Source organism: Lynx canadensis, chromosome X (assembly GCF_007474595.2).
Source record: "Lynx canadensis isolate LIC74 chromosome X, mLynCan4.pri.v2, whole genome shotgun sequence".
Taxonomy (NCBI): Eukaryota; Metazoa; Chordata; class Mammalia; order Carnivora; family Felidae; genus Lynx; species Lynx canadensis.
This window is the reverse complement of record NC_044321.2, coordinates 45,583,710-45,611,081: the sequence shown is the minus strand read 5'-3', so window position 1 is coordinate 45,611,081 and position 27,372 is coordinate 45,583,710. Positions and strand designations below refer to the sequence as shown.

The 27,372-nt window shown below is 46.2% G+C and overlaps 1 protein-coding gene across 10 annotated transcripts in view; it reads left to right on the top strand.

The window, feature by feature from the left end:
* Positions 1–26,590, top strand: part of HUWE1 (HECT, UBA and WWE domain containing E3 ubiquitin protein ligase 1) — a 172,458-nt gene extending 145,868 nt beyond the window's left edge. For 6 of the 10 annotated variants that reach the window (XM_030306191.1, XM_030306192.1, XM_030306196.2 and 3 more), the window contains 33 exons: positions 492–567; positions 1,400–1,498; positions 2,084–2,217; positions 2,405–2,573; positions 3,920–4,148; positions 4,771–4,949; positions 5,234–5,323; positions 5,483–5,637; positions 6,792–6,837; positions 8,777–9,061; positions 9,898–10,153; positions 10,354–10,484; positions 11,012–11,226; positions 11,302–11,590; positions 11,729–11,831; positions 12,577–13,123; positions 13,810–14,413; positions 15,103–15,224; positions 15,337–15,493; positions 16,737–16,869; positions 17,129–17,331; positions 17,934–18,061; positions 19,348–19,444; positions 20,002–20,157; positions 20,805–21,050; positions 21,366–21,483; positions 22,058–22,198; positions 23,140–23,427; positions 23,541–23,646; positions 24,302–24,419; positions 24,720–24,901; positions 25,191–25,381; positions 25,966–26,590. In XM_030306191.1, the coding sequence (XP_030162051.1) occupies positions 492–567; positions 1,400–1,498; positions 2,084–2,217; positions 2,405–2,573; positions 3,920–4,148; positions 4,771–4,949; positions 5,234–5,323; positions 5,483–5,637; positions 6,792–6,837; positions 8,777–9,061; positions 9,898–10,153; positions 10,354–10,484; positions 11,012–11,226; positions 11,302–11,590; positions 11,729–11,831; positions 12,577–13,123; positions 13,810–14,413; positions 15,103–15,224; positions 15,337–15,493; positions 16,737–16,869; positions 17,129–17,331; positions 17,934–18,061; positions 19,348–19,444; positions 20,002–20,157; positions 20,805–21,050; positions 21,366–21,483; positions 22,058–22,198; positions 23,140–23,427; positions 23,541–23,646; positions 24,302–24,419; positions 24,720–24,901; positions 25,191–25,381; positions 25,966–26,068 (6,096 nt within the window). In that variant the 3' untranslated portion in view covers positions 26,069–26,590. The remainder of the gene's footprint in view (positions 1–491; positions 568–1,399; positions 1,499–2,083; positions 2,218–2,404; positions 2,574–3,919; positions 4,149–4,770; positions 4,950–5,233; positions 5,324–5,482; positions 5,638–6,791; positions 6,838–8,776; positions 9,062–9,897; positions 10,154–10,353; positions 10,485–11,011; positions 11,227–11,301; positions 11,591–11,728; positions 11,832–12,576; positions 13,124–13,809; positions 14,414–15,102; positions 15,225–15,336; positions 15,494–16,736; positions 16,870–17,128; positions 17,332–17,933; positions 18,062–19,347; positions 19,445–20,001; positions 20,158–20,804; positions 21,051–21,365; positions 21,484–22,057; positions 22,199–23,139; positions 23,428–23,540; positions 23,647–24,301; positions 24,420–24,719; positions 24,902–25,190; positions 25,382–25,965) is intronic. The other 4 variants (XM_030306194.1, XM_030306198.1, XM_030306199.1 and 1 more) reach the window with 4 other exon arrangements.
* Positions 26,591–27,372: the final 782 nt, after the last annotated feature.

Here is a 27,372-nt window from a genome sequence, read left to right as displayed (position 1 = left end):
ATGTAGAAAACTGGCCTGAGCCCTTTGGGCCCAAGGTCTTTGATTTATTTGGCGCTGGTCATTAATGGAAACTCCTTAATATCACTGTTGTGCCTATAGCACCAGGTCTCACTGGAGCATTCAAACAACTATTTTCTAAAGACCCTAAAGAAAGCATTGTAATTTCTGGAGCTGGTAGCAGTTGTAAGAAATGGGGCGTACAGTCCTAAGCTGCTAGCTCTGAGGAGATCTGCATGTATTTCTGGATAGTATAAAGACTCGCCTGGTCTGAGATAACTGGGATGAACCCATTTGAAGGACAGTCTGAGTGTGGATTGACAGCACATGGTAGTTTCTGTGCTCTTAGCACCAAATGTGTGGTGTTTATGCAACATTCTCTGTCACACGTTATCCTGGAAATATGTACTCCCTTGCTGGCTTTTTTTAGGGTTTCCGTGCTAGCGCAATGATAGACTTGTGTACATCCATATATATGTTCTATTTCTCTCCAGGTTGAGAATGAGCTGGAGGACCTGATAGATGAGTTGCTTGAGAGGGATGGCGGATCTGGGAACAGTACAATTATAGGTGAGAGCCCCAGAACTGAGTATAGCCTTTACCTTTGCCTCAGTCTCTCTTGGGAGGACCCTTTTTCTCATCATCTGCTTGCTCAGCTCTGCCTAAGGGCTCATAGCCAGCCTAGATTGCTGCTTGTCTTGATGTTAACGATCTTACAGATGAGAAATTCACAAACCATCTACAGACCTGTGGCGGATCTGAAGTGTTGCCTATGTGGGGGAGGTGGAGGGGGTGGCCATCAGTATAAATGATACATCAGGCACATCAAGAGTGTTTTTTATTCATGTTATCCTAGAGGAGGCTGTAGAGCCTGTAGGGTGAGAAAGTGCTTTCCTTGCAGTTCTTTAGCAAAATCCAGGGGCTTTCCGCCTCTGAGTCTCAGTAGTGTAAAAAGTGTGATCATTCCCTAAGGGTGGCCCGTTTTTACAACTCAAACGGAAAACGGCAAAGGTACCCTACTGTCACCTGGCTCCAAGGGTCTATGTGTTACTTGTTTTTATTTTATTGATGAAGGAAATCAAAGGATAAACGGAAGTAGACATGTATTCTTAAATTTGACAAGACTTTTCACACCCATTATCCTCTGTGGTTTCACAATTAGTGGGATTGGCAGAGCAGATGTGATCATCCCATTTTACAGATGAGGAAACTGAGACTCAGACAGGTAAAGTGACTGGCCAAGCTCACTTAGCTAGTCGACAGCAGAGAACTTAGGTCTTCTCCCTCATCCAAAAAAAAAAAAGTGGATATCTGCTGGGTGTACATAGCTACTTTAGACGCACCCAATCTGGAAAGGGAAGTCCTCTGTTGTTCAGTGAAGGCTCTGCTCTGTAACCTTCAGTGAGCAGAAGTGGAGAGGATGAATCACAAGAGGACGTGCTGATGGATGAAGCTCCTTCCAACCTCAGCCAAGCTTCCACCTTGCAGGCCAACCGAGAAGGTGAGAGTGCCGAGGCCAGAAAGGCCTCCCTTCTTGCCCTGCACGTCTGACAGACACTACACTAGGGTTTTCCTGGAGGCAGCTGCCCACATGTGCAGAATAAGGAAGCATCTGTCTGCATGCGCTGACATATATCATCCACTTTATACTCAGCCAGTTTTTCAAATAACATGTTACTGCTTACCCAAAAGTTTGTCACTTCTTACTTGGTTCGCTTTCTTCTCACCCACCTGCTATCATCGCTCCAGATTCCCTCTTACCAACAGGATGCAGTCAATAGCAAAGTAGAGCTGGAAAGGCAAGGGGGCACCAGCAGACTTGGCCAAGTCCTAGACCATGGCTCCTGAAGCACCACCCTATAGCCAGCCTCCACATTCAGCCACCCTGCTCAGCGTGTTGATGCATTGATTGGCACTCTCAGGAAATCAGGGCTGGCTCACTAAGTCTGTACATCACCCCAGATCTGGTTCTTCCTCTCCTAGAGTCAGATACCCCATCGCCTTCCCACTCAATCTGCCGGCCTGCCACAGTAGCCTGTTTGCTAGCTGCTCAGTATAGTCCTCCAATGTGCTCCCTTTGTTTTAGATTCCATGAATATCCTGGACCCTGAGGATGAGGAGGAGCACACTCAGGAAGAGGACAGCAGTGGCAGTAACGAGGATGAGGATGATAGTCAGGATGAAGAGGAGGAGGAGGAGGAAGATGAGGAAGATGATCAGGTGAGGGGGGACTGTGTTTGGGTTGGTTCAGACAACCTCTTCCATGGGAACACAGAGCTGGAGAAAACCAACAGCCTGGGTTGCTAGCCTCAGCGCCTCCCTCCCTCATGTGCAAATGTGGCCATGACATCAGACTTCAGAAAACCCTTACCTCCAGCAATTCTCCATCTCCTATTTTCCCCTTAAGGAGGATGATGAAGGTGAAGAGGGAGATGAAGACGATGACGACGATGGCTCTGAAATGGAATTGGATGAGGATTACCCTGATATGAACGCTTCTCCCTTGGTCCGATTTGAGCGCTTTGACCGGGAGGATGATCTCATCATTGAGTTTGACAACATGTTCTCCAGTGCTAGTAAGATACAGGGGCTCAGCTGGGTTTTATCTCTTGATTCTTATACCCTTCTTTAGGGTAAACCAAGCAGTGAACCAGAGCAGCTATCAATCTGATACAGACAGCACTTCTTTTCCTATGCTGACTTCCTGGGGCAAGGGATATCTGAATCCATCTCTCTCAATAAATGTATACTTAGAAGAAAGAATTGTGAGAGGCTGCTTTTTGTTCTCTCCACCTCAGTAAACAGGCAGCCATTTTAGAGCCTGGACAACTTGATGATTTGCTTGAATTTTTTTTTTTTAAGTGAGACCAAGGCTGACTGCATCACGCACCCATGTGCACACTACAGTGACAGGGCAATCAATTCTTATGTCTGTAACACTGGATCTTGAGAGTTTGAATGAACACCTTTGAGCTTGGCATTGGGGAGTAGATTTGAGCACATTCACTCTGTTCATCAAGGACGCATCTTTTCGGAGGAGAGAGTGAATCTCTTTCCTTCTCTATCAACGTCAAAGTTCACTTTTAGCATCTAGTTCTTAAAATCAAGCTGTCTTGAGAAGGCAGGTCTTGACCCCAAATCACAAGCATGGTATAGCAGAAAATACTGAACTGTGCTGGTCTGTTGTCTTGGCCAAGTAGTCTCTTACCTCTTTGAGCCTCAGTTTGTCACCTGTAAATGAAAAGGTTTTTTTTGAAAATGGGTTGTATTACATAATTTTCAAGGTGCCTTCTATTCTGTGATTTTTTTTTTTTTTTACATTTTTGTGATTTCTGTCAGTCTTCCTTACGTTGAGCCTCCCTTCATTTAGTAAATCAAATTGAACAAATGTTTGAGGATGCCTACTATTTCCTAGGTACTAAGAATACAGCAGTGAAAAAGAAAATGGTCCCTTTCCCTCAAAGGAGCTTATGGTCTATTAGGAATCATAAGTAAGCAGGCATTACACTGTAGTATGGTAAGAAAGCCCAGAGTAAACAATAGCCAATCTGTAGAATCTGAGCAAGTGACATCTGGGTCAAAAACAAAAGAGCAAGTATAAAGAAGGGGGAGAGGATTGGAGTCTTCAAGGTGGAGGGAGTAGCATGTTTCTGAGGGGTCTAAAAGCATCACTGTGGCTGTAGTGTGGAAAATGGATTGGGAGAAGGTACTAGTTAGGAGACTGTTGCAATATCTAGGTAAGAGATGGTGGCATAAGCTATGGTAGTGTCAGTGATTATACATGAGGTATGGGAATGAGGGAGAAAGGACAAAGCTCAGGTTTCCGTGTGAGGAAGTAAGGCCCAGGAGACATGGCTCTGGTTGAACAACCTTGGAAGAAATTTCTTTTTGACACTGACCCCTTTACATATTGTCCTTGCAGCAGACATCCCCCCATCCCCAGGAAATATCCCTACCACTCACCCACTGATGGTACGCCATGCAGACCACAGTTCTCTGACGCTGGGCAGTGGCTCCTCCACAACACGTCTCACCCAGGGCATCGGGCGCAGTCAGAGAACCCTAAGGCAGCTGACAGCCAATACAGGCCACACCATTCATGTTCATTACCCTGGGAATCGCCAGCCCAACCCTCCTCTTATACTCCAGAGGTGAGTTACATTTGTCTCATTTCTTTTTGGGTTATATTTGCAGCCTTCTGGAGAATACCAGATTGTATCTTTTTGCTTCAGTGTCCTATGTATGCATTCAACAGTCAATGAATCATTTCATATGCCAAGCACTTTAAATATAGACATGATGGGATTTCTGCCTTCAGGTTTAGAGTGTAGTGAGAAGAAAAGACATAATAATCCATGTATAGGCAACAGTGGGTATACAAGAGAGATATTCTATCCTAACACAATTCCTGGAGTTATCAGTGACACTCACTGTACAAGGAACTATGGAATAATATGTGACCTCAACCCAAATAAAGTTCACAGACAGATGGAATGGTTAGAAAACTAAGATTTATGCTTAGTGGGGCACCTGGCTGGCTCAGGCGGAGGAGCATTCGACTCTTGATCTCAGGGTCTTGAGTTAGAGCCCTGCATTGGGTGTGGAGATTTACCTAAATAAATAAGACTTTAAAAAAAAAAAGATTTATGCTTAAGTATGATCAAGTCTATAATAGCATTAAGCATTTCCTAGAGGTTACAGAAAGGATCACAACAACAGTTGCAAGACCCCTATGGATTACAGTGACCATGGCACTCCACCATCACCCTACAGGTTGCTTGGTCCTTCTGCTGCTGCTGACATCCTTCAGCTGAGCAGCAGCCTTCCCCTACAAAGCCGAGGCCGAGCCCGCCTCCTGGTGGGCAACGATGATGTCCACATTATTGCCAGATCTGATGATGAGCTGCTGGATGACTTTTTCCATGACCAGAGCACAGCTACCAGTCAAGCAGGCAAGTTTGGTGAAAAGGGAGGATACATAGAGTTTTTCGCCTTCTACTTTTTCCCTGCTGAGGGAAAGGAGAGCATTATCTGCCCTGCCTAGAGAAACCACATATTATAGGGGCAGAACCACTTGATAATTTAGCCAAGGTCAAAACTTTTACTATCTCTGGATACCTGTGATGTGCCAAACCTTGTGATAAGACATTGGGTCTTGTTAGAAAAATAAGGCAATTTTTGCATCAGATGACATGTGACCAGGCCAGGAATCTCATTCTCTTTTGTTCCCTCACAGGGACCCTGTCCAGCATCCCCACAGCCCTAACCCGCTGGACAGAGGAATGCAAAGTTCTTGATGCTGAGAGCATGCATGACTGTGTTTCAGGTATGTGGTAGCTTGGTTATCTGAGCAGTAGTGAGCCTTCCACAGCTAGGATGAGTGCATGGGAGAATGTTGCCCTCATTCTCTGGCCACAAGCTCTGCCTCTTGGTTTCCTTCCTCACCTCCCCTGAGTAACCTCTGATCTTTGTTTCTGTGATCCAGTTGTTAAAGTGCCCATTGTCAATCACCTGGAATTCCTGAGGGATGAGGAGCTGGAAGAAAGGCGGGAGAAACGGAGGAAACAGTTGGCTGAGGAAGAAACAAAGATAACTGACAAAGGCAAAGAAGATAAGGAGAACAGAGATCAGAGTGCACAGGTGATTTGCAAGGGCTGGGAGGATTCATCTTTGGTTATGTCTGCCTTTACTTTCATGTGGTTTTGGCATACACATAGCACCAGTCATTGAAGAATCCTGGGATGTTCACATTGAACTTGAGAAATGATTCATTCCAAATTCACCATACATTCACATGTTTTTTAGGAAAAAGAATTCAAACCCAGAGGGAAAATTATTTCTCCATTGTCTCTCACTGGGGAAAACTGGAGAAAGAACCAGAGTGTCTCCTGACTTACCAGTCACACTGTGTAATCTTTACCTTCAGTGACTGCAGCTAGATTAGAAGAATGAATTTGATTATGCCCATGCTCTTGGGGGTTCAATTCCACTTCACTCTCTGAGGACTGACTTAACAAGTGTGGGGGCAACCTTACCAAGATGGCCCCATTCCATCATTTAAATAAGTTAGGCTTACGTTTCGGCTTCAGATCAGGAAATGTTCCTTCCCTGAACCCCATAACCACATGTCATTTCTAAGGCTTGATTTTTCATTTTGATTTAGAAAGAAGCTACTGGTTTAGAAGTTTTGGGGACTTTAAACAATATTAGCTTTAAAATATATGAAGTAAAAGCTAACAGAAATACAAAGAAATTAAAAGACTTGAGTTGAAAGACTATTATGTCCCATTCAGCAGTTAAGGTATTAGGTTAAGGATATCAAAATGTTCAGTTAGGATAACAAGCTTGATCTAACAAATAACTTTGTATGGAAGTTTTGCTTGATATAAACAATAACATTGTTTCAAACATGTGAAAAGGGATAGAAAATCAGTAAGCCTGGTATATGATTTAAGAAGCTGGAGTAGACAAAATGAGCCCAAGGAAGGGAAATAAAGAGAGGTGAAACTTTAAGAAATTCTTGCTGGCCTCACAATTGTGTTTAGGTCATGTCCTATGCCAAGCCCAGCTCACTCTTCAGTCAGCCCTCTGGAAGTCCCCCCTGTCCCCAAGCCATCCTTGAACACAAGTATGTATTAGAGAAATTGGAGATACATTTGCTCACTAAAGTGCTCATCTTCATCCAGGTCATTGAACTCCTAGGTGGCTTATGTTGGAACTGGTGGCTATTATAGTTGACCCCTATCTTAATGTGCTTGCAAAGTCCCACATGGGTCTGTCTCTTCTCTTTCCAGTGTACTGCATCTAAGACCAGTGACTCCACCGAACAGAACCTCTCAGGTAACTCTACCTGCCTTTTTACCTTCTTGCTAATTGGTTGGCTCTTTTTCCTGACCCAAGTAGCTGGCCCAGGTGGGCTGAAGATGAATGAACACTGGTGCTCTGTGGGATGAGGTAGTAGATTGTATAGTTTTAGGGTCATACCCCATCTTGGAGATAACTATACAGTCTACTGTCTTTCCCACGGTGGTACACTTCCCCTCCGACGTGCTCTGTTCAGGTTCTCGCTCTGATCTTGCTGTGCTGCATTCTGGCATGTATAGCAAGGCCATGTGTCCTGCCCCCTTTGGTGACCACCATGGTGTGGTGCTTCATGAGAATACCTGATGGCGGTAGTTCCCAAATGCCAGTCCTTAGTGGAAATGAATAAAGTAAAGAGGGATTGGGGCGCCTCAGTCGGTTAAGTGTCCAACTTCTGCTCAGGTCGTGATCTCATGGTCTGTGGGTTCGAGCCCTGTGTCAGGCTCTGTGCTGATAGCCTGGAGTGTGCTTCGGATTCTGTGTCTCCCTCTCTCTTTGATCCTCCCCTAACTCATGCTCTCTCTTTCTCTCTCTCAAAAATAAACATTAAAAAAAAATTCAGGGGTGCCTAGGTGGCTCAGTCAATTAAGCGTCTGACTTTGGCTCAGGTCATGATCTTGCAGTTCACGAGTTCAAGCCATACATCAGGCTCTGTGCTGACAGCTCAGAGCCCGGAGCCAGCTTCCAATTCTTTCTCTCTCTCTCTCTGCCCCTTCCCTGCTTGCTTTCTGTCTCTCTCTGTCTCAAAAATAAATAAACATTTAAAAATTTTTTTTTAAATTTAAAAAGTAAGGAAGCTTTATTTAAAAAAAAACTAAAGAGGGATTAATGAGTTTTTCAGAAAGCTAAATTTATTCGATTTAAAGAAATTATGTCCTTTCTAGGTCTTTGGTATCAAAATATTTTTATTAAGTGATATTGACGGGATTCTTTTTTATTTGGCTAAACTAAAAGTTGGTAATCCTATGTTAGTCTCTTCTTATTTTTTCCTTTTTGTATAAACTTTGTGGGTCTGGAATCTAAAAGTCTAATACAGATATTATCTTGAGCAATCTGCTTTTGGGGAAGGTAGCTCTGTGGGTTAAATGGTATTACTGCTGTACGTTTTGTATTCCTCCTTCTAATCTTAATGTCAGTAGCTATTTCATGATTCTAGTAACTGGTCCGTGTGGTATTAGGTCTCCCCCACCCCATCTCCTCAGAATTTTCCTCTGCTTTCCTATACCTTCTGTCTCCTTTGGCATTTGAGTTGCAAAATGATTATACTAAAGACTATTGTATTTTTTTTAAAGCAGTGAAAGTGGGTGGTAGGTGTCCTGGTCCCTTTAATGAAAGAAAGGTCTTTGAAAAGGTCTGTCATCAGGAAAAATGGCCTTTTGCCTGCTGCCCTTGCTAGAGGATTCTGCTCATGCCGGGGTGAGGTAGTAAGTTGTATTGTTGTGGGGTAGGGATTTTAGGCCCCAATTAGAAGATAACTATACAACTTACTACTTTCCCTGGTGTGTGGCATATTCATACTTAGTCTTGGCACTGTTGCCTCCATCAGAGTTGTAGATATTCCTTGGATAATCAGGACCGGGGGAAAAAAAGGGAGGTGGAAGGGAATAGGTGATATTTAGGGTGAGGCAAACATCATTATAAAGTGACTTGAACTCTTTCCCCTTCCACCCAGGACACAGAAAGATTTAATTCTTAGGATCTACAAAGATTCAGATCTCCATTTCTGAGAGACTAAGATAGCACTGTGCCTTAGCCCTCATCCTGGGTATACCAGACCAGCCACAAGCTGTTCCTAGGAACGGTCATAGCCCGGGGGTGGGCAGGGGTACTTGTCAGGCCACTTGTGCTGATTAAGTGGTTCCCTGGGTTCTTGGCTGATTGCCCCTTAACACCCCCATTGTCATTCTTTCCGAGAAAGATGGGACTCCTATGCCTGACAGCTACCCAACAACCCCATCTTCAACCGATGCAGCAACATCTGAGTCCAAGGAGACCCTTGTCGCTCTGCAGCCCTCACAACAACAAACACTCCCACCCCCACCAGCCTTGGGAGACATTCCTCAAGAGCTGCAATCCCCAGCTGGTGAAGGGGCAAGCTCTACACAGCTATTGATGCCCGTAGAGCCAGAGGAACTAGGTCCCACAAGGCCAAGTGGAGAAGCAGAAACGACTCAGATGGAGTTGTCCCCAGCTCCCACTATAAGTGAGTAGAATTTCAAGGTTTTGCCGGGGGGGGGGGGGGGGGGGCAGGAGGTTATAGGGGTGGAGAATGGGCATCTTTGTAGTTTCTCTTTACTTTTCTTAGAGAAATAATAGAAGCTCAAATTCTCAAAGAGTATGTTCTCACCTTGCACATTAGCTTTCCTAAAGTTGAGGTTTCTTCTCTGTGTCTTCAAGTGATAATATATCTGAGTGTCTAATGATACAAGTGATGATGCCAGCAGTTTATTGAGGTAATCAAACAACCCTCCTGGGACACCTGGGTGGCTCAGTCAGAAGAGCATGTAGAAACAACCCTCTAAAGTAGGCAGTGTTATTTCCATGAATAAACTGAAACTCACATGAAATATTAGCCCAAGATCACTCATTAAGTGGTTGAGCTGAGATTAAAATCCAGATCTGGGTGATTTTAAAGCTTGCTCTGCTTCAGTATCCTTCAGGGATGGCAAGCATCTGACCCCACACACATATAGCTCTCCCATCCTGGCAGACACCATTTATATCATGGCACTGTTTCCCACTGGTTTAAAATGGGGCCTCAAAGTTCTTCTCGGCAGTGTTCCAACAGGATGAATTGAAACCTAATTACTATTCCTGCTGTATACCATGCTGCCTATGATGTGCTCTGGAAAAGTCTTAAGGTGTAGGAGTTTTTTCCTTCAAGGAACATTGTTTATTTAGATAAACAGTACCAACACGCATGTATAAATGTTGCCTGCAGGGAATCTGAAAGTGACAGGCTCCCTTAATCTGGCTGCATCTTAATTCAGCCCCCTCTTCTAGGCAGAGATCTAACCTCTCCATGTGACTTCCTCCTAGCCTCTCTTTCCCCAGAGAGAGCTGAAGATTCTGATGCACTGACAGCTGTAAGCAGTCAACTGGAAGGCTCTCCCATGGACACCAGTAGCCTGGCTTCCTGTACCCTAGAGGAAGCTGTGGGTGACACCTCAGCAGCTGGCAGTTCTGAGCAGCCCACAGTAGGCAGCTCCACTCCTGGGGATGCCCCACCAGTTGTCACAGAAGTGCAAGGCAGGGGTGATGGGTCAGGGGAACCTGCCCCACCCCCTGAGGACAGGTAAGTATTGTGTACAGAGCAAGAAGAGGGCAGGATGTGATGGCGGGTCTTTCAAGCCACATGTAGACTTGTTAGCTACTGCATACACTTGGTGCACTAGGGAGGTCAACATAGCTTCTATGAGAAAGGGATATTGTAGGCGTGTTTTCTAAATAGGAAAGCATTAATACAAAAAACAACCTGAAATTTATTTTTTTCAGCTCTCCCCCTGCATCCTCTGAGAGTTCTTCCACCAGAGATTCTGCTGTGGCCATTTCTGGAGCAGATTCCCGGGGAATCCTAGAAGAGCCACTGCCTTCAACAAGCAGTGAAGAAGAAGATCCCCTTGCAGGTGAGCTCCATGTGTGCTCAGGCCACCCAGGGGTTGTTTAGGCTTCTTGTAGCCTTTGGCATGGAAATGGCCCACCAGTCAAACGGTTCCATTTGGAAGGTGGCATACACATGGGAGGAGGACTTAGCGGTAAGGGTGTGTTAATGCCGCATGATAGGATGAGCCCAGGCTTTGGAGTCAAACAGATCTTAGCTCAGGTTCCTCCCTCTGCAGCGACCTACCTTCAGAACCTGGGGGCATCACTTAACTTCTCTGATTCTCATTGATAATGAGGCAGTAATAATAGTTACATTGTAGGGTCTTTATAAAGATTAAGTGACAGTGTACACACAGAATCTGGCATATAACAAGTGCTATTCTGAGCCTAGGGAAGGTGAGTGGGCCTTCTGTGTGTCCTCTGTCTTTTGTGTGCAGTGAGGACAAACAAAGCTCATTTCCCACAAGTAAGGCCCTGAGTTTCTTTACTCAAGTGCATCTTAAGCATCGGTAGAGGTGTGAGTTCCTTCACATCTTGCACCTCCCCTCAGGTATCAGTCTACCCGAAGGTGTGGACCCCTCTTTCCTGGCTGCTCTGCCTGATGACATTCGCCGGGAAGTCCTGCAGAACCAGCTGGGCATTCGTCCACCAACTCGGACTGCCCCTTCAGCAAATAACTCAGCTCCTGCAGTGGTGGGGAATCCTGGTGTGACTGAAGTGAGCCCTGAGTTCTTGGCCGCCCTGCCTCCAGCTATCCAAGAGGAAGTATGTGAGCAGGGAGCTGGTGGGACCAGGCTGCCTGGTTGTGGGTGTGCCCCATTGACATCTTCTGCTCTATAGGTGTTGGCACAGCAAAGAGCTGAGCAACAGCGACGGGAACTGGCACAGAATGCTAGTTCAGACACCCCCATGGACCCTGTGACCTTCATCCAGACCCTACCCTCAGACCTGCGCCGTAGTGTCCTAGAGGACATGGAGGATAGCGTGTTGGCTGTGATGCCACCTGACATTGCAGCTGAGGCTCAAGCCCTGAGGCGAGAACAAGAAGCCCGGCAGCGACAACTCATGCATGAGCGGCTCTTTGGCCACAGTAGCACCTCTGCACTCTCTGCCATTCTCCGAAGCCCGGGTACAGAGGGAGGCAAGTGGGAGGGCTCTGAAATGTTTGAATTTGTATACACAAGGCTCTGTTGTTGCCCTTTGTGTTACTCGGACCCGGCATACTACCCGCCTCCCTAGTTTCAGTTTCCTATTTCTTTTCTTCCAGCTTTCACCAGTCGCCTCAGTGGCAACCGTGGAGTTCAGTACACTCGCCTTGCTGTGCAGAGGGGCGGCACCTTTCAAATGGGGGGTAGCAGCAGCCATAACAGGTACCTTTGTCTTTTTTCACCTTGCCATATCATCTCTCCCATATACTGCCAGTCCAACGTCCTTAATTTACAGATAGAGAGACTCGGTGACCTCTCTAGCTGTTGCCTTGAATGAGTGGGGAGCCAAATCTTTGGACTCGCCTTCAGAAAGCCACACTTTGGGGTTGGTATAGCTACTGTAAACCATAATCACAAAGTAAGGCAGGCTGGCAGCAGGTTGTGGTATAAGGAAAGCCATTTGCCTAGAGATTATAATATCTAGGCCACAGAAGAAGAGGAGTTCATTACTACCCAGGCTGAAGCAGACTGTACCCAACATGCCAAAATGTAAAGGGAGTGATCAGTCTCTATGAGGCAGGCAGGCAACCCCCTAGTAGTCTAGAGAAGGCAGAAATAAACATTATTTTTAAGACTTCAAGTGCAATCCAATTTTACCAATTGATGATACAGACATCGTGTGATGTAAGCAAGTCACTTAACCTATTTGAGCCTCTTGTTCATCACCTCAAAAATGGGCAATTCTTTAGTTTTCTCAGCAGCCCCGTACCAGCTGGTATGGACATTGTAGAGTGCTTGGTACCCAGTGGGCACACAAGAGGGCAGCTCTTATTATTAAGAGCCCTTAGACTTAGGCACTTCTTCTTATGCCTCCTTGGAGGTATGCAGCTCATCCCCCTTACCCAGGCCTTTTACCTAATCCCAGCATTCTAGCTACGTGTTACCCAGAAACTATGCTCTGTTCTAGGCCTTCTGGCAGTAATGTAGACACTCTCCTCCGCCTCCGAGGACGACTCCTCCTGGACCACGAAGCCCTATCCTGTCTCCTGGTCCTACTTTTCGTGGATGAGCCAAAGCTTAATACAAGCCGTCTACACCGAGTACTGAGAAATCTCTGCTACCATGCCCAGACTCGCCACTGGGTCATCCGCAGCCTGCTGTCCATTTTGCAGCGTAGCAGTGAGAGTGAGCTGTGCATTGAAACACCCAAGCTCTCCTCAAGTGAGGAGAAGGGCAAAAAGTCAAGCAAGAGCTGTGGGTCAAGCAGCCATGAACACCGGCCCCTGGACCTCCTACACAAGATGGAGTCTAAGAGCTCCAACCAGCTTTCCTGGCTCTCAGTATCTATGGACGCAGCCCTAGGCTGCAGGACTAATATATTCCAGATTCAACGTTCAGGGGGTCGCAAACATACCGAGAAACATGCAAGCAGTGGCTCCACTGTCCACATCCACCCCCAGGCTGCTCCTGTTGTCTGCAGACATGTTCTGGACACGCTCATTCAGTTGGCCAAGGTGAGGAGCTTGAACCCAACCAACTCTTGGGGATGGAAGAGGGATGGCAGTCACAGCCTAGATGAAATCTGAACTCTGAGCAAGTAGGTCTTTCTTCACCGTTAGTGCTGAGGCCTGTATTGTTTCTGAGAGTTGTCAAGTGAATAATTTTGTGGGGTTCTTTTTACTTTTTGCAATTTTTGTGCATTATTTTGTTATCAAAACAACTTTCGGTAATCTGTATGATTCCCATTTTACACATGAAGAAGCTGGGGTACAGAAATTTTTAGTGGCTTTGTCACGTGGCTAGTAAGTGATGGAGCTGGACCTAGAACTTAGTTCAGTTTTCTTTTTAATAATCATTGATGCCATTTGTTGAAGGCCTGCCTTGTGCCAGGCACTGTGCAGAAATACATTATCTCCTTTTATCTCAACAATTTCTCAATGCAGCATAGGTGTGCTCCCCATTTCATAAATACACAGACTGACGCTCAGAAGTTAGCTAATCATCTCCCTTCAAAGCCCTTGTTTGTTTCTCTGGGCCACTTCACCATCAGTTAGATAAAACTCCTGTATGACATCTCTCCCATGTTACCAAAGCTATCCAAAGGAGTAGAGAGTCTAGGAACCAGTTGTCTTTCCTTGTCAAGAAGACATATTTTCTCTGTGCACCCCCTAGATCAAGCATGTCCTTCTCTTGCCGGCAGGTATTTCCCAGCCACTTTACACAGCAGCGGACCAAAGAAACAAACTGTGAGAGCGATCGGGAGAGGGGCAGTAAGCAGGCCTGCAGCCCATGCTCTTCACAGTCCACCAGCAGTGGCATTTGCACAGACTTCTGGGACTTATTGGTAAAACTGGACAACATGAATGTCAGCCGGAAAGGCAAGAACTCCGTGAAGTCAGTGCCAGTGAGCGCTGGTGGTGAGGGGGAAACCTCCCCATACAGCCTCGAGGCCTCTCCCCTGGGGCAGCTCATGAACATGTTGTCACACCCAGTCATCCGCCGGAGCTCTCTCTTAACTGAGAAACTCCTCAGACTCCTTTCTCTCATCTCAATTGCTCTCCCAGAAAACAAAGTATCGGAAGCACAGGCTAATTCTGGCAGCAGTGCTTCCTCCACCACTGTTGCCACCTCAACCACATCTACCACCACTACCACTGCCGCCTCCAGCACGCCCACTCCCCCTGCTGCAACCACCCCTGTCACTTCTGCTCCAGCTCTGGTTATTGCCACGGCTATATCCACCATTGCCGTAGCTGCTTCGACCACGGTGACTACCCCCACGACTGCTACCACTACTGTTTCAAGTAAGTGTGGATATAGGCTGGAAGCCTGGGGTGTGTACACCCACCTCACCCCTCACTCCCCCATCCAGGTATTACTCCCTAAATGATAGCAGTCAGCTTGGTTTGTGTTTGTGAGAGCCAGAGGCATTCATTCTTGACCTCATCAGTCCCAATTCACTCTCTCCATCCTTTTCCTCCCCACACCCATCCATCCACCCACACAGACACTCATAAAGACCAGCAGGCATTCACTGAATGTGGCTTCCCTAGGCTAAGCACCAAAAGGAGGGTAGAGAGAGAAAGTCCCTATTTTCAAAGAACTCCCAACCTTTCCATCCTGGTTGAAGGAGCCAGTTCTCAGGAAAGAGTTCAAGAACAGGCAGGACACCATGTGAATCAGGGTAGACTAGCCAAGCTGTCCTAGGAAGTAAAGGGAATGAGCCCTACAGCAGACTAGTAAGAATTATTTGAAGAAGATTTTGAGGAAGGGGCTCAATGGTAGGGAAACAGTTGAGAAATGTTTGGGATTATCGCTTTAGAAGGTACAGTCCTGAGACTCCTTGACAAACTGAGTCATTGGGATTTGGCTTTGGTGGGTGGCTTTTCTTTTTCACTACTTTCCCGTATTGAAGCCCTGGATGATTTCGTGATTTCTTGGTTCTGGCCTGTGAGTTTTAGAGGCTTACAGTATTTCATCTGTTTCCTCAAAGCTTCTACAACTACTAAGGCCAGCAAATCTCCAGCAAAGGTGGGTGATGGGGGCAGCAGCAGTGCAGACTTTAAGATGGTATCCTCTGGCCTCACGGAAAACCAGCTACAGCTCTCTGTGGAGGTGAGTCCAGGCTCTTCTGAATTCCCAAGACTGGGGGAGAAAAGGTAAATGGGAGTAGATAAAGTTTTAATTCTTAAGTTGAGGCTCACCCCTTCTCTTTTCTTTTTCCCAGGTGTTGACGTCACACTCTTGTTCTGAAGAAGGTCTGGAAGATGCAGCAAATGTGTTACTACAGCTCTCTCGGGGGGACCCTGCAACCCGGGACACTGTTCTCAAGCTGCTACTGAATGGAGCTCGCCATCTGGGCTATACTCTTTGTAAACAGATAGGTAATAACAGGAGTAAAACGACTTGTCTTTCTGAAACCTTCCACTGAGGTGTCCCCTCTTTATGGAAGCCTTCCCCGAATCCCCAGGTTGAATCAAACTCCTTCCGCTTGTGTAGCATAGCCCCCTGTACTCTTCGTCTATTGCAACAGTGATAATACTGGGTTGTCATCTGTTTTCCTCTGCTCAGTTGTTCATGGAGAGCAAGGCTGGGCTTTTCTCTATATTGCCAGTGCCCGGCACGTGGCATGTAATCCATGCTTATTAGTAAAGGAAAACAATCATGTATAGGACCAGCAGTGCTCTTTCTTCCACTTCTACATTCTGGGCACTTGTAGGAGTCCTATGATGAACCTGCCTAGGCAACTTCACCACCTCAGAGATGCACCTGCACTTAGGTTAGGCCCAAGAATTGAGAGTCCAAATGGTACCCTCTGCCTTTGTGTACTTGTGAGGGTACAAAAGTTCTAAGAACACTTGGAAGTTGTCTCGTTTCAATCTTCCTTCCTGTTGTTACCAAGAGAAAACTAAAACCCAGGTTGATGAAGCAATTGAATTGACGAGTAGAGCCAGGTTTTCTTTCAGCATAGAGAGCCTGTTTGCTCTCTCCCACTCCCATCCCAATCATGGCTCTCCCTAGATTTTGGTTACCTGGTTAGTTCTCTCCTCACAAATGTGCCCGGGGCTTAGGTGATATGGGTGTTAATTAAACTGTTATGACCCAGGACGTTATGTTCTTTGCTACATGAGAACTATAAGGTTCTTCCGGGAGGAATTTGGCCACAGTCTGACCTTTCTTGACTGCTACCATTCAACACCCATGGGCCAGGCAGTGTCCTAGGCACTCTCCTGCAGTTCTTTCCTTATCCTCAAAATAGCCTTGTGAGATTAGTCTCATTATTAAGATGGATAAGTAAACTGGGAGAAGGAGCTAAGCAGTTTGCCTGAGATCACCACAAAAACCTCAGAAGTTCAAAATGTATACAGGCTCCCAAACCGATACTTTTTGTTCTCTGTACTGATCTGCATTTCATGTAGATTGTACAGATTCTTGAGGCAGGGTAAATTGGTAGTCTCTGGATGGTTGATCCATGAACACACATAGGTGAACAGCAAAATTCTGCTCACTCCAGATTCTCTGCAGCTGAGCAAAGACAATAGCCTGGTAGGTTTCTTGCAAAGGTTTGGCTTTCAGCTGCTTCACTAGGGAAGTCTGAACACTTGCTGGCTCCTCTACTTGACCCAGGTACCCTTCTGGCTGAGTTACGGGAATATAACCTAGAACAGCAGCGGCGAGCCCAGTGTGAGACCCTCTCTCCTGATGGCCTACCTGAGGAGCAGCCACAGACCACCAAGCTGAAAGGCAAAATGCAGAGCAGGTGGGTGGTAGCCACTCATTTGGCTATGGGGCCAAAATCTGGGATATTCTAAAAGGTGGCTCTTGCTGGTTTCCTGGTTTGTTTGGTTTTTTTTTCCCCCCCTCTCTGTCCTATACATACCTGACCCTATTTTTTCCCCACTGTGGGATTTCCTTTGGAGATTCTTTAACCCTCTAGTCAACACCAAAAAGCCCTGCTCACTCTGGATGTTTGTGCTTTGATGCTGTCAATATACGCAAGCCACCTCTACACTGTCCAGGTTTGACATGGCTGAGAATGTGGTAATTGTGGCATCTCAGAAGCGACCTCTGGGTGGCCGGGAGCTCCAGCTGCCTTCTATGTCCATGTTGACATCCAAGACATCTACCCAGAAGTTCTTCTTGAGGGTACTGCAGGTCATCATCCAGCTCCGAGACGACACACGCCGAGCTAACAAGAAAGCCAAGCAGACAGGCAGGCTAGGTATGGAACTGGAGTGTCCAGTTGAGGGTCAGGGTTGGTGGTGGTGAACTCAGAGTCCCTGGAAGGCAGGACCTAATGTCATGTCTCCATCCTGCATGAACTTTCCAAAAAAGGAAATGATGATACTTTGCTAGAATGTTGATGGCTGCATTCTGTATCTCACTCAAGCTGTCTGCATAGGAAATTCATTAGGGCAAGTGAGAATTAAAGGGGAGTGGAAATCTGGCAAAGAAATTGGGGGCAGATCTTTCGCTGAATAAGGTTTAAGTCACCGTGTCTCCATTCTGCTTCTTGGCTCACTCCTGACTAAAACTTTGCAGCCATGTTGCCTCAGCCATGGCCTGCCAAATCCTACCTTTCTTCCTGTCCCACAGAACCTTCTCTACCTGCTACTATCCATCTGTGTACCACCATGTCCCCTGCCCTTACTTGTAATGGTAGCTCTTAGTGCCTGGTGATGAGCACTGTGTAGCTGCCTGAGCTAAATAAAGCTCAGAGACTTCAGCAGGATGCCCTGTGGCAGCCCAGGCGATGGGAGAGAGAATATTGGGCATTCTCTCTTTCTACATTTTATATCTTGCCTTTCTTTTTCTTTCTCCCAGGTTCCTCCGGTTTAGGCTCAGCTAGCAGCATCCAGGCAGCTGTTCGGCAGCTGGAGGCTGAGGCTGATGCCATTATACAAATGGTACGTGAGGGTCAAAGGGCGCGGAGACAGCAACAAGCAGCAACGGTTAGCATGATGCCTGTGGCCCCTCATTCATTTGTCTCTCTTCCCTCCCCACCACATCGTCAGTGGGGTTTCACTGCCCTTACCTTGTATGCTTTTGCATTAAGTTTGCTGTATGAATGCTTCTGGACAACAGGGTTACTTTCTGTTGGTGTTTTCTCTACTGTTTGTTCATTGTTTTGTTGGTTTGGTTTGGATTGATATGATTTAAAGCTTGGCCATCATACCCCACTCCCAGCTATCCAGTCAATAGTGGCGCTTTTGCATACTGCATAATGCTAAGTGTCTGGGTTCTGAGGGGCTGTGGAATAAAGATTTTTCAGTCTCCTGGAATAATGCAAATACATCAGGAATCCAGCCCATGAAATTCTCCCAAGCTTGGTCTACGTCCCACAGCCTCTTCTAGGCTATGGCTGGTCCATCTACCCTGGCCTCTGCTTCTGTTTTCCATACTCTCTTGGTACCTTGGCACCTAGGCACTCAGTCACTTTTGGGAAGAAACCCTCAGGTTTCTAGATAGCCAACTCATTGTTGGGATCCCAGCACAGAGTGGCTGCGGGAAAAGCCTGGCATCATGTATGTATGCTGTGGCACTCTCATTGTTTTCCTGTTCTTGAAACATGCAAGTCACCTTCCCAAGATCCAGGAAATAAAGGTATCCTGAGGCTTGGTTTTTCTTTACGTATAATTACTATTCTACAGTATGATTTCATTGAGCATGCTGGGAACGTCCTAGAATTTGCGGGCTGTGACTCCCAACGAGAAAGGGAAAACAGCTATTATTCTGAAGTACTTTTTTCTGCCCCGTCTTTCCCACACCCGATAGGGTAGATGTTGGCTTTGTGAATAATGCCACCCATCAAAGGCTTTCCCTTATTATTTCCCCTTTTCTGAGCAAACAGAAACAGAGAGCCAAACCTACAGTCTGTTCACTTGAGTTTTATATGTAGATGCGCATATATGTAATCTGTCCCCAGAAGAAGTCTTCCAAGTCTGTATCCAGAAGGCTGGTGTCTGACTAGATATAGGTGAAGAGTAGAGTGGAGGCAATGCAGGAATCTAAGGAGCTTTTCGGAAAAGCTTGCTAGCTCAGGGTGGAGGACAGCAAAGGAGGTGGGAAGGCCATTCTTTTGTTCTGGAAAGCCACAGGGTTTTCTGACCAAACATATAGGAAACCTCTTTCCAAACTTAGTATGTGTGAGAATGGGTAGAAACAGCCTCTAGCCTCTCCCTGAGGAAAGCAGAGTTGCATTGCACCCTTTATGTGACTTTGTCTCCCTTTTATCCAGTCGGAGTCAAGCCAGTCAGAGGCCTCTGTCCGGAGGGAGGAGTCACCCATGGATGTGGACCAGCCATCTCCCGGTGCTCAGGATACTCCGTCCATCGGTCAGTACTACTTCCTGTTTCCAGTGCACCAAAAGAGCCAGTCTTCATGAAGTGTCTGCTGGGTCCCCTGCTCTCTACATATATAAGCTCTGTTTTCCAGTTTGTTCCACTGAACGCTGGTTTATGTAAACGTTAATAAGCTTTTACCAACGAAGATCAATATCACCATCTCACGCCCTTATTAGAGATTCGTAGCATACACTATAATTCCTGGAGTTAAGAAACTGTGATGTGATGTTAGATGTGGAGACAGCATGTGTTTCAGTTGTGGCTCCCCCATTTAGGGACTGGTACCTGAAGCAAATCTCTCTTGGCTTCAGTTTCCTTGAATGTGGCTCTTGCAAGTGAGAAACCAAATTTTTTATTGTATTAATTTTATTTAAATTTAAATTTCATCCAGTGTAGGATTAGAGCTTACTTCCAGATGTCACTCAGTATTACTTAGTAGCCAGTGAGCCAGTCTACTTGATCTAATGGCCTGCACAGCTGGTCTGGGAAAAAGCTAAATGAAGGAAATACCTCAAAGGCTTTCTGTCTCTCTTCTGTGTGGCCTATAGGCTCAGATGGAACCTCACAAGGGGAGAAGGAGAAGGAGGAGAGGCCACCTGAGTTACCCCTGCTCAGTGAGCAGCTGAGCTTGGACGAGCTATGGGACATGCTGGGAGAGTGTCTAAAGGAACTGGAGGAATCCCATGACCAGCATGCGGTGCTAGGTGAGTTGTGGCCTTTGGGCCAAGGTCCCAACCCACTGATCTGCTCTGGGCCCTTTCTTCGAGCTTAACTTTCTTCCTTCCAGATCACCCCCTCACTGTCTCTGAAATGAGAATTCAAAGGAGAATTCAAATTCTGTCACTTTAGTATCAGAAAAAAAAGATTTGCCTTTTCTTTTAGTAGCTGGTACCTTTCACTTTTTAGACCAGGGGAATCTTTATAACTGGTAGCCTATTCCATTTTTTTTTTTTAATTTTTTTTAACGTTTATTTATTTTTGAGACAGAGAGAGACCTAGCACAAACAGGGGAGGGTCAGAGAGAGAGGGAGACACAGAATCTGTAACAGGCTCCAGGCTCTGAGCTGCCAGCACAGAGCCCGACGTGGGGCTCTAACTCACGGACCGCGAGATCATGACCTGAGCCGAAGTCGGACACGTAACCAACTGAGCCACCCAGGCGCCCCTCCATTTTTCTTTAGTTTCAAGGAGGCTCAGACTTCCTCCGTGGCTTCATTTTTCTTTGTTACCATTGTATTTCTCCTGCAGGTTTTCAGTATTTCTTCCATACTGTACTTCTGTAATTTGATCATGAAGGAAAAGAGGTTTGTATGTTGAAGTTTCAAAACTTCCCTATCATTCCTACCCCCAGTGCTACAGCCAGCTGTCGAGGCCTTCTTCCTGGTCCATGCCACAGAGCGAGAGAGCAAGCCTCCTGTCCGAGACACCCGTGAGAGCCAGCTGGCACACATCAAGGACGAGCCTCCTCCACTCTCCCCTGCCCCCTTAACCCCAGCCACTCCTTCCTCCCTTGACCCATTCTTCTCCAGGGAGCCCTCGTCTATGCACATCTCCTCAAGCCTGCCCCCTGACACGCAGAAGTTCCTTCGCTTTGCAGGTACAGGGAACTCTTAGGCCTCCAGCGTAGAAGGATTCATTTTTTTTACAGGGTCATTTCATACATTTTATTCTTAGCTGTTTCATGGGGGAGAGGGATGGGACTGAGTGAGAGAGAGAGAGGGTGGGGGGGAGGGGTGGCTGGGTGGGTAGGGGGAGAAAGAGAATGAAGCTAGTGAGGGTAGGGACCGGATCTGAAAGCCCTTTTGTGCCACACTTTTTTCTCTGAAATAAGAAAGTTGCTGGTTGGTTGGCTATCATGTAGTCTTCTGGGAACCAGGACGTGCTGATTCCTGCTGTCCCTTTCTCCCCACAGAGACTCACCGCACTGTGTTAAACCAGATCCTACGGCAGTCCACCACCCACCTCGCTGATGGACCTTTTGCTGTCCTGGTAGACTACATTCGTGTCCTCGACTTTGATGTCAAGCGCAAGTATGTGCCCTGGAGGCTGTGGGGATGGGAACTTTTCAAATGCTATCTTCTCTCCGAGAAAGGAGCCAAAATTCCTCCCGAAGGAGTGTTTTCAGAGAAAGAAGTTTCCATGGGTGGCAGCCATTGGAAATGGTGCTGGGTGGGAGGGAAGAGATTCATCTGTGTCTCTGACAGTCATTATACCTAAATACTCCCTGGTCTTCTCCATCCTTCCTCAGAGAAGTGCAGAACCTTTATTTAATCACATGACTCCTAAAGTTCCATTCCATCCTTTGGGGTAATACAGGAGGTGCAGGTAGCCATAGCATACTTACAGCATGGCTCAGCAGAAATTCTCTGCCACAGACTCTGTGGGCCTTTATTCGGTGGAGATGGGAAAAATTTAGAGTTGGTAATGAATAACCTGCCTCTCCAAACTACTGGGCACTTCCCCAGGGGAACATGTGGGGAGCAAGGATCAAAGTGTTGGGAGGATGGGAGGACCATCACTGTGGGTCTTCATCCTAATCAAGATCAAGCAAACAGAAGTTTGCTCTGCCACCCCCAATCCTATTTTCCTTTTCTACCTCCCAAGATATTTCCGCCAAGAGCTAGAACGTTTGGATGAGGGGCTTCGGAAAGAAGACATGGCTGTGCACGTCCGCCGTGATCATGTGTTTGAAGATTCCTATCGTGAACTGCACCGGAAATCCCCTGAAGAAATGAAGAATCGATTGTAAGAGCCCATAAGAGAGAAAAGAGGATGGGAGGGTGGAGCAACTTCCTACATGGTAGTGAAGGCTTACTTAAGCACCAGATGTGCCCAGGAACTGAGGGAGGTGCTGCCCTCCCCAGCAGGAATTCCAAATAGGAACCTGGTATAGATAGTCTCACTGAGCTGTCTTCTGTCTTCTCGGTCTGGTCTCAGAAGACTGGTCTAATGCTGGCTAGGCTGCCCTTTGGGATGAGCTACGCAGCAAATCCCAGAGCGAAGAGTCTTTGGCATTTATAAGGATAAACCTGATGGCTTCACAGAGAGCTTTCTCTGTTGTTACATTAGGAATGGGAAGACTGCTGAGCAGATGGTATCCTGGCTTCAGGGAGACCACACTTGCATGAGTGGCTCCTCACCAAATTGGTAATTGTTCACTGGTGATTCTGAAGCTACCTAGAAGAGATCAGCAGTTTAATGCCAGTGAGATGAAAGACCCGTTGGAGTAGTTTGACGCTCCTGAGCTCAGGAACTTGATTCCTCCTCTCCCTCGTGGCATGGGTTCCCCATCCATGTAATCATATAGGAAGTTAGAGACACTTCTGAGACAGACTGGGCCCTGCTCCTCCACCACCAAATCCTTAACAGATATCAGCCTGATCAGCCCTCTCTGACACCACTGGATTCCTCCTCTCCCTGCTTTCCCTAAGTGAGGCCCTCATTTAAGCCTCTATACCTTTCCTGTTGATGAACCTTTACTGATAATGCAGGACTTCTTTTCTGTCGATGCATTTTGTTTTGTCCCAGATCCCTACCCTTGGGCTTTCCTGGCACTCTGTATTCACTTCTGTTCTCTGATCCTGTACTCCCCAGCCATTGCTTCACTCACTCACTCGGGTCATACTACATAAATGAATGGATTTGTCCTGGGCTTTCTGCACATCTGTTTCTGGTCTCTTACGCAGGTATATAGTGTTTGAAGGAGAAGAAGGGCAGGATGCTGGAGGGCTCCTACGGGAGTGGTATATGATCATCTCTCGGGAGATGTTTAATCCTATGTATGCCTTGTTCCGTACCTCACCCGGTGACCGGGTCACCTACACCATCAACCCATCTTCCCACTGCAACCCCAACCACCTCAGCTACTTCAAGTTTGTTGGACGCATTGTGGCCAAAGCTGTATATGACAACCGCCTCCTGGAGTGCTATTTTACTCGGTCCTTCTACAAACACATCTTGGGCAAGTCTGTCAGGTGAGGATGTGGCAAAGGATCCACATTCTCTTTTGACAGGTTCTTTTCTTGTATCCCACCCCCATGCTTCTCTCCTGCACTAACCCATGGTGACCCTGATCGTGTTTTTCTAGATATACGGATATGGAGAGTGAAGATTACCACTTCTACCAGGGCCTGGTTTATCTGCTGGAAAATGATGTCTCCACACTAGGTTATGACCTCACCTTCAGCACTGAGGTAGGTCAAGAAATTGTCACCACAGCACATTCTAGCTAGTCCAGGAAACCCATTATGGGGCCACCCTTGAACTGGGATTGGATAATCTCTTATGCTTCTAAGGAAGCATCTCAACTTTTAAGTCCCATGCTCCATTCCCCATCCAGCAGTGAGCAGTGCAGTGAGCAGTGGGTATTTATATGAGACATCACAAACAGAAAAACCAGGATTTGTAAAACAATTCAAGTTCCTAGTTTCCTCTTTATTTATATACATATGTATATATGTATATATGTATTTAAAGCCTCCAATTCCATATGCTTCATTTCCAGAAGTAGTTCATTGTAGAAAAATTGTATAAATAAATATCAAAGTTAGTCTTCCTCCAAATTGTTTTTCATACAGATTGTACCGTATCATATTACACATGTTAATCATGCCTTTTCCCTTTTCCATTGACAATTTCCTTATTTTCAGCCTCTATGTGTTTTGAGGCCAAACCCTTGGCTTTTCTCTATTACAAAGTTATGAGCTCCTGAGAAAAGATACTTTTCTATGACCTTGTTTCATCTCTCTGCCCAGGACATGGCAAAGATTTTACATATTCCCAGGTAGCTATATAAATCCCATCCTGGACCAAGCCTGGTATGAATGATTGGTGTTTTGGGTGTTCCAGGTCCAAGAGTTTGGAGTCTGTGAAGTTCGTGACCTCAAACCTAATGGGGCCAACATCTTGGTAACAGAAGAGAATAAGAAGGAGTATGTACACCTGGTGTGCCAGATGAGAATGACAGGTAGGGGAAATGTCCCTTATACTCCTTGTTGCTCGTATGGGAAGAGGTCAGGCCTCACTCATTTCACAGATACTGTTTTTTCTCTTCCCCTGTGCCAGCCACAAATCCCAGCCAGAGTCCAAACACCTGACCAAAAAATATTTCCCTTAATTCACCCTATACAGGGGCCCAGAAACAGTGTTAGGTGAGGCAGGTATACCATTCACAATCCTAGTTGCAGCTGGAGCCAGATTGAGGACCTCTGACCTCTAACAGTTGTGTGAGTTTAGATGCCGTATGGCTTGTTGGTTCTCTCCCCAGGAGCCATCCGTAAACAGCTGGCAGCTTTCTTAGAAGGCTTCTATGAGATCATTCCAAAGCGCCTCATTTCTATCTTCACTGAGCAGGAGTTAGAGCTACTCATATCAGGACTGCCCACAATTGACATTGATGATTTGAAATCCAACACTGAATACCACAAGTACCAGTCCAACTCTATTCAGGTGAGCTGCTACTGGCATCTTTCTCCTATCCCTAAGTAGTGCTAGTTTGTATGACACCACATAAACCAGTACTCTTTGGGGGCATGAAGGGGGTATAGGTGACAGCTTACTTACACCTAACTCTTCATCCTTCTAGAACATGTTTTCAGGTAATGTTTTTGCTCATCTTATGAATGGAGGAACTGAAGCCCATTTCACGGAAGGGACTTGCCTAAGATTTCAAATCCTATCCCCCCCTCTTTCCAAGAGCTCTCTACCTAACACTGGCTTCTTGTGTCCTTTCCCACAGATCCAGTGGTTCTGGAGAGCATTGCGTTCTTTCGACCAAGCTGACCGTGCCAAGTTCCTCCAGTTTGTCACGGGTACTTCCAAAGTGCCCTTGCAAGGCTTTGCTGCCCTTGAAGGTATGAATGGCATTCAGAAGTTTCAGATCCATCGAGATGACAGGTCCACAGATCGCCTGCCTTCAGCTCACACATGGTAAGAGGAAGGATTTGTTCCCTGTTTTAAGCATTCATGATTGAGCTTGCATATTTGCTGCTTCTAGGCCCCTACCCAAGGGCAGGAACCCAAATCTGGCCCCAGCAATGCTAGACCTTGGGGTAGCTCACAGTTTGGTAGTTTTGTGGAAAAGGTGATGTTTGAGATGAGAAGCTGGCCCAGATTCACAGTAGGTTGGGGAGACATTGCAGGTCAACACTGCCACATGAGAGCACAGTGTACTCCAGGGCTCAGTTGGAGCAAGAGGTTGCAGGCAACAGAAGGCTGAATAACTCAGCAGAGGTTGGATCACCAGTGACCCCAAAGGCATCCTTGGAGCTTGCACATTAGCCCATAGGCAAGGCTGTGGTGTTTAAGGAGTGACAGGGTCAGATTTACATTTTAGGTGCCTCATGGCCAGTATTGGGGCCACATTAGAAAAGGGCAGAGCAGGCTAGGATAAGACTGCAAGTCTTCAAGAAGTGAGGAGTAGGTTCCCTTAGGGAGGACAGGTCAGTGGGCACCATGGGAACACAGGGATTTGGTTATCTTTTGTCACAAACTGATTTTTCTTCTTTCCCTAGTTTTAATCAGCTGGACCTGCCTGCCTATGAGAGCTTTGAGAAGCTCCGCCACATGCTACTATTGGCCATCCAGGAGTGCTCTGAAGGCTTTGGGCTGGCCTAATAAGGCTCTGCCCACCACTGTGGGGTTTTTCTATCATTGTTGGACCTGGGAATGGGGGGAAATGAAAACAAAAAAGAACCCGAAAGAAAATGTCAAAAACCAATAAATGAAATCCATCAACTCACCATGTGTGTGTCCCAGCTTCCCCAGCGCATACCCGTTGCCCCTCTCCTGCTCATTTTCTCTCCCTCTCCCTTTTCCTCACCTCCTCCTCCCTGTTCCATGCCGTCCATGATCCCCAGCCCATGTGTTAAAAAGGCATTAGCCTTTGCAGGGACCTGTTTGTCCCAACTGTTTGAACAGTGTGCTCCTCAGATTCTGTGTTCAGAAGGATTTGCTGCATTGAGACTTGAAACCTTTGGATAGGGGAAAAAATTATATATATATATATTTTTTTGTTCTGTTTGCATTTCTTAATTTGTGCTTGGAATGTGTTGATGTGCACAGCTAATGATTCAATGCGAGACAAGATTGGCGTCTGTGTTGTGGAGGTTTCAAATAAAGAGCACTCTTCATAACTCACTTTTCACAATGGAGTTTTTTTCAAACTTAAAAGAAACAACTCTTGAGCACATGCTAGACATCTGGAGAAAAGATGCAAATGGACTCCAGAAAACCATCTCTGCCACCACTACTGGTGCATCTTCCTTCTTCAAAGGCGGTTTCCCAGTTATCAGGAGAGATCAGCAGCCACCAGGAATTGAGGGAAGCATGTTTTTTAGAATGGGACCTGCACTTGAGGGCGGTGATGGTGTTACAGATTGCAGCCAAGGACAAAGCATCACCTTGCTTGAGGGGAACAAACCAGGTTTTAAGAAACATTCTGAGAACTCAACCCAACCGACAGTTCTGTTTGGTGAGCCTTTATAACAGCCTCAAGTCTAGAGCTCAGTTTAAAATTTTGATTTCATTTAATAGTTTATTTCTAACAAATTTCAATAAGCAAGTAATTTGACTAGCTTTCCAGAAGAACAGTCTTCCCATCCTTTTTGGTTTTGTTTCGTCATCTGCCAGTCTGTTAACAGATCACCCAATAGTCTCTTGTGGTTTTTACTCCATCCAGCAGTTACAGCTGATCGAAGGACTTTGGTTCCAGCCTTCAAAGAAAAAAATAATAAAGGTTTAGTTAGAAAAACAACCCCGAGTAATGCTTGCTTTGTGTGGTTTTTCTCATTCTCTGGAGGTCCTATTTCATAAAGATTTTCCCCTTAAGCTGCTCCCCCTTGGCCCTGATGCAAATGGCTGCTAGATATTTTCTCCCTTTTTTAAATTGACACTTAACCTTTGCCTCATCTGGCTGACAC